The following is a 6,541-nucleotide window of genomic DNA, read 5'->3' as shown; positions in this document are numbered from 1 at the left end:
GTGGCGGGTGGGAGATTTTAGAAGTTGGTTGGGGTGGCTGGGACATCGGGGATGTAGTTGATTTTAGAGTTGAAGGCACGGTTTTTCTCAAAGCCATGTTAGCAGTAAATTTCCAGTAATAAAAAAGTCTTATAAGCAATTCAGCCAGAACAAATAATACGCAGATTAAAAGTAACAAAAGTTCCAAACCGGAAATCACTTTCACTTCTTGCTGAAAAGTATCAATCCATCGCCATTTTAAGTTCACTTTCCCTCAATCCACCTCAAGTATAGGGAAGAACTTATTATCCAAGTTAGAGCAAAGTCCAAGATAAAAAGCAAACTTCCAGGGTCGGTTCGTCTGCTTACAAAAAAACTCACAATTCAATTTAAGTTGCAGCAGTGGCGGCGGCTTCTAGCTTCGCCAAAGCGAAGGCGTCCTGGATCGCGGAGAAACCTCGGGGCTCCGGAGGAGTTCTAACCTACATTGTCCACAAGGGACGACTCGGGAACTCAACTCCTACCCCGGGCAGCTCACCTATCCCCTTATGCCCAGGGGAAGGGTATCAAGCCGTTTGACAGCTGATGCTAGCTGTCAAAACGGCTTTTACGCTGAAACAGGCGGGAGGCAGCAAACAGCTGCGTCCGACGAGGTCGCCTGCCACCGGAAGTCCCAGAGGGAATGGCCTTGAAGGGCAGGAGTAAGAGCTGTTATCTAGGTAACAGGTAAAAAGGACGTGGACTGGACCAATAAAAGTAACATGAAAAAATGTTTCAGACAAGTCCTTCCTAGTTCACAGGAACATAAGGTGAGGGAAGGGGAAGCAGATTTAGACTTAAAAGATTCTGTTACTCTAGCTCAGGGGTCTTCAAACTTGCCCTTTTATGACTTGTGGACTTCAACTTCCAGAATTCCTCAGCCAGCCATGATGGCTGAGGAATTCTGGGAATTGAAGTCCACAAGTCATAAAAGGGCCAAGTTTGAAGACCCCTGCTCTAGCTGTTTTAAAACATAATCCTGCCATATATGGCATTGGTTGCTCCATGTGATCTATCTTGTTGGACTACCTCAGTTTGAATGGAATCTCTATTCTGAATGCTTAATAATTGTCATCATTTGGTCAAAATGAAAATTGAAAGCAGGAATATAGAATAGGTTCTTTCAAATAAAAACTTAAAGAAAAAAAGTGGAATTCAGACATTACTTACTGCACATGAGACAGGAGTTGTTTTTATATTGATGGTTTTCCTGTTTTCTTTGCAGGTACATATTGGAATAATGTTGTGCCTCGGGGCACTGCTTCAGCTACAAAATGGGCTTTTGTGTTAGCTTCTGCAGCTCCAACAAAAGAAGGTTAAAACAACTCTCTCTCTCTCTCTCTCTCTCTCTCTCTCTCTCTCTCTCTCTCTCTCTCTCTCTCTCTCTGTGTGTGTGTGTGTGTGTGTGTGTGTGTGTGTGTGTGTGTCTAAAATATATTCATGCATTTCTAATAGACTAAAGAAACATACATTGATCTTTGCTACCATTTTGTTTATCCATAAAATAGTATTGGAACTGGGTAATTTAAGAACTTGTTTAGTTCTAAGTTAATTAGTACATAGCAAGAAGAAGGTGAATGCAAAATTGGAAATTCCTGCTCTTACTATGAACCTTTAACTTGCATTGTGATTTAAGAACTTATAAAGGTCATCCTTGCCAGTCCCTTTAAACCATTGCTTCACTAGGAATCCATATATTACATTTAATAAATGATCAAGTAAAACTAGCTTGAGAATTTGTCATTTACTTTTTATGTCTTACTGCCTCCACATTTTAATTGCATAATCTTCATTCTCATGTTTTATAGATATACCAAGTTTTTAGTATATTTTTCTCAGTGTTGCATAGCCTAAGATTATTCTCTTCACATTCAATGTTAACAGTTTTATTTTAGAACAATGCCATGTTATGATAATTAACTAATTTTATGTTTATTTCCTGAGTATTAAAAATAAAATAAATGCTTTTATACAAGATAAACCATGGAATGAAACATTCACATATATTTTTATAAATTTAAAATAAATCCCCTCTTATGTGATCAACATCAGCAGTTTGTATTGACTCCTGCTCTGCTTGTTGGTTTCCCAGAAACATCTCGTTATTATGGAGAACAGAATGCTAGGGTAAAACAGCCACTGATTTGAAAGAACAGGATTGTTTTTACGAATTTTAAAGAACTGTTTCTTAGCCTCAGGGTTGTTGTTTTTTAAGAAAAATATGGAATGTAGGAATATTTTTTAAATATCTTATAGTTTTAATGTTTCCAAGGTTTATGTCTGTGAAGTGAATTAACTGCATTATGAAAGTATTAATGCTAATTATACTAATGCAATCTTAGAATGCAGATTTGGCTTTATGTACAAATACTAATTAATTTTTATAAAGGTTTCTAAAAAAATAGAATTTATAATAAAAACTTTGTCCTTCCTTCAGGAAGTTTCTTGTGGTTGTCCCAAAGTAGCAAGGACCTGTTTTGTGTTAGTGATCAGAATCCTCAGTTCCATCCTTCAACTGTTCAGCTCCCATCTGATAGTGAAATGGTCTACTATTCAGCTTGCCGGGATGCGATATGGAGCTTGAATAATCTGGGACAGGTCTTCATAAGGACACTTTCACCAAATTGCCCAACAGGAATGCATTGGACCAAACTGGACCTTACTCAGTTAGGTAAATCTAATTGTAGTTTTAGAAGATTCTTAGCTGAAATGCAGATAATCAGATTTTTTCCTCTGTATAATTGATAAGAGTTCACACACATAATTGTTTTGATGTATGAAATATAATGATAATAATTTAAATTGTTATGGGAAAAATAGGGGAAAGGTGTTGGATATATTTGTCGCCCTGAGTTATTTGTAAACATAATAAGAGTGGTGTAGAAATAAATAAATAAATAATAAGTAAAAATGTGGACAAATGGTCCCAGCAGTTTTTGAAATTCCTATCGTACTGGCTACAAACGAAGGCTATAACAATGAACTAGACAACCGGTTATATTTTAGAAGAGAATGATGAGTATTTTCAGGAAGCAGGATAACGATGTCACGGCAACAAATTATGATGTGCTGTTTTGAATGCCATTATTGCGTTATTGTTTTTGCTGCCTAAAGGATGCAATTGAAATTGATTATAATCTAAGCATCAGGTGTCAATTCTGGGGGCTGGGATGAATAAATAAGTTGTTGACACTCTGTTGTAGCATAGACATGCACAGTTTTTATTTTTGTATCTTTTTTCAGTAGACTCTTCTGTTTGTCACCATCTCTTTCTCTGGTAGCCATTGGTCACTAAAACACTCACTGGTGCAGGAAGAGATGTTTTAAAATCCCAGTTGCACACTGGAGTGGAACTCTATGAATCATTGGGAAAACCCCCAAAATGTAAAGATCCCCTATTACTTGTGATCTAGAAGAGTAGGGAGATAATGCAGGAAATAACACTGTTGAGTCAAAAAAAGGTTCTGAATATCATTTCCCTCGTATTTCATCTCTAACACAACAAGGTGTTTAATCATTATCACTGATTCAAGAAGGATCATCAAGCATCATAACTACTTTTAACATTGTTATTCACTGCCCAGCATTCTCTGTGTGGTTGCATATCGTTTTATATAAAAGATGAGCATTTACCTTTTTTCTGAAAAAGTTTTCTAGTTTAAAGTCAAGAAAATGTTTCTCATTAAGATTAGAGAATTAGCATAATGCATCAATGGATTTTGAAATTTCAACTCTGCTCAGTTCTTTGTGTACTTGAATAGTCATCATAGCATATGACTTAATTAAACTTGCTCTGCTGTATTCAGAATTTTTACAATAAAGTCAAATGGACTTTGGCACCGAGCTGGCCAACAGAAACATATGATTATCTGGATGAATAATTCACATCAGTTTTTGTAAGAGAAACATCTAAAATTGGAATGAGAATAGAAGCTGAAAATACTCAACAATAAGTATATATTTGGACATCAAATTGTGCTGTGCATGTACATAACTATCCAATAATGCAGAGGAGATTGTATGTGACTCTGTGTTCCAATGATCCTAGCACTTATTTAGATTAAAACTATCAGCTGATCATCAAACACGGGTTAATATGATAAAAAATGGCAGTGAAGTGATTTTTTAATAGCTGTACTGAAAGTTAGATCAATAGAAAATTTATCCTAATATTTTCAAATTATTTTTGACTGATTAGGTATTGTGTAACAATATTAAAATAAAGGCAGAATTTAAGCGATTATAAAGAAATAAGCGAAGATTAATATTTTCATATCCTTTTGATTTGAATCCAGTTTGATTAATTCATTTTAAAACTTTAGCCATGTAGTTAGAATATTTCATTCTTCCACCTAGTTGTTTGAGGTGGTACTCTTCTAGGTCTAATACACACACACACACACACACACACACACACACACACACCACACACACACACACACAGAGAGAGAGAGAGAGAGAGAGAGAGAGAGAGAGAGAGAGAGAGAATATATAACTTCTAAAGCCAGTGACATCACATAGGTATTCTTTCCTTGCATCTTTCTAAAGTCAAAGAGCAAAAAAATCAAACAAGCTGACATTTCTAGGAACAAGTATTCTGTTATTGGAAAATTGATGAACAACTGGGGAGTTATTTTGCATCTTTATACTTTCTATTTCACTCTTAGAGAAAGAAGCAAAATGTTGATGATGTTGTTTTAATGAAACAGTACATGCTGTGTGAATCATATAGCTCTTTAAGATAAGTACTTCTTATTGGCTTAGTATAGGGGAAATGAAAATAACTAATCTTGAGATATTTATCCCATAGATCTCATCAGCAGCCATTATTTGCTAATAACATTTGGAATGTAAAACATTAAAATGTATTTATAGATTTTGTAAGCTTAGCTGTCTCCCAGAGGGAGTTCTTTTGAGTTCATGTGAAAATCTGCATCTCTTAATTATATAACAAATTGTGTTTCCTTTACTATTCCTCATTTAGTGACATATTTTATATATATATATAAATATATATATATTGTTCAATATATTGTGCTTCAATAAACAGGAGCTTCTACATTAAAAAGGTATGTTAATAATAGGCCTGAAAGGCACATACTTGCTTTCCAATTATACTATAATTCAGATTGTAAAGATAATCTGAAATGGAATGTAAGCTTATCTATTATTGGCAGCGATAAAGAATTTCATGTGAGAATTCCTCTGCAAGTATAGAAACCTCTTCAGTAAAACAAATAATAAAGCAATTCCACTCTCCTCCCCCCAAGATCTGTATGTGGAAAGAATGCTGAAAGAGGGCAGAGGGGTTCATTCTAGATAATTCAGTATAGGAGTGTCCAACATTGGGCCTGGTAGGCACATTTGGTATTTTGAGAGCACATTAGAAGCACTGTGGGTTTGGGAGGTAGGGACTTATTTGCTTAATAAGTCTGATGTCCAAATTATTTTTGATGAAGGAAATGTGTGCTTAGATCTTTTTTCATCATATATTACAAGAGTCATAGAAGAATATTTTATCCCCACACACCTGAAATTATTAGTCTGGGGCAGGGCGGAACACAGTACTTCTGTAGGTTAAGTCTAACTGGTGTCATAAATCACCATTGAAGAGACTAACTAACTGAAATCTCCCATTTCTAATTAGGTGCTGTGACACTTACAAGCTTAGCATGTGGAAATCAGCACATCTGGGCCTGTGACAGCTATGGTGGGATTTATTTCCGAGTTGGAACTCAGCCTCTGAATCCAAATTTGATGCTGCCTGCGTGGATAATGATTGAGCCACCCATCCAGGTAAAATAACCACTTTTCTTTCAACTTTCAAATAGTCACTTTTCTGTATGATATTGACATGAAACGGTCTTGCATTTATCCAGTTATGGATCTAAAGATGTTAAAGAAGATTAAAGCGGTGAGCTTAGAAATTCTGTTGAATAGCTACACTGTCAGAATGAAGTTGGGTTGGAACATTTAGTGTGATGTTCTGGAATTTCACATGTGATTTTAGGAGGTCCAAGTATGTTCATGTACATGTGACTTCTGTGTTGAAGAATAAAAGGATATGAAGTGTGGTTTGTGAATGCTCTGGTTTGCATATGAGAATTTGATGAATTTTTACATGTTTTTGAACTAGCCTGGTGATGGGAATGCAACACAGATTGTGACATAACTAAGGTTAAATTTCTTGAAGCCTGTCCATCAATAGTTATTTTCTGTTTAAAACTGCTAATACAGAATACATTCAAGGCAAACATAAAACTATGATAAAAGAAAATACCAAGCAGACCTGCTGATATAACTGGTGCTGATTAAAGTACTTGAAACATTATCCCGTCCCTGAAGCCTGAATTTTTCCCAAATTCCTAAATCACCAGTAACACTGCTTGTCTTTGGCATGACTCCTCATAGCAGCTGCAGGGATAATGGCTCCCTCTTCTCTCCTTTTCCCTGCCTCTGGGCCCCTTAGAGCAGTGGTTCTCAACCTTTTTAATGCCGCGACCCCAACCGGTCTTAAGTCAAG

At 35.9% G+C, this 6,541-nt stretch overlaps 1 protein-coding gene across 1 annotated transcript in view; it reads left to right on the top strand.

Annotated features, from left to right (window-relative positions):
• The window catches only part of TECPR2 (tectonin beta-propeller repeat containing 2), a 34,993-nt gene extending 29,170 nt beyond the window's left edge, over positions 1-5,823 (top strand). The window contains exons 14-16 of the mRNA XM_029286431.1: positions 1,244-1,333; positions 2,456-2,689; positions 5,666-5,823. Coding sequence (XP_029142264.1) covers positions 1,244-1,333; positions 2,456-2,689; positions 5,666-5,823 — 482 coding nt within the window. The remainder of the gene's footprint in view (positions 1-1,243; positions 1,334-2,455; positions 2,690-5,665) is intronic.
• Positions 5,824-6,541: the final 718 nt, after the last annotated feature.

Source organism: Protobothrops mucrosquamatus, unplaced genomic scaffold, assembly GCF_001527695.2.
Source record: "Protobothrops mucrosquamatus isolate PMUCROS unplaced genomic scaffold, P.Mucros_1.0 scaffold3662, whole genome shotgun sequence".
Classification (NCBI taxonomy): Eukaryota; Metazoa; Chordata; class Lepidosauria; order Squamata; family Viperidae; genus Protobothrops; species Protobothrops mucrosquamatus.
Note: the sequence above shows the minus strand (reverse complement) of the source record. Positions and strands in the feature narration are given on the sequence as shown.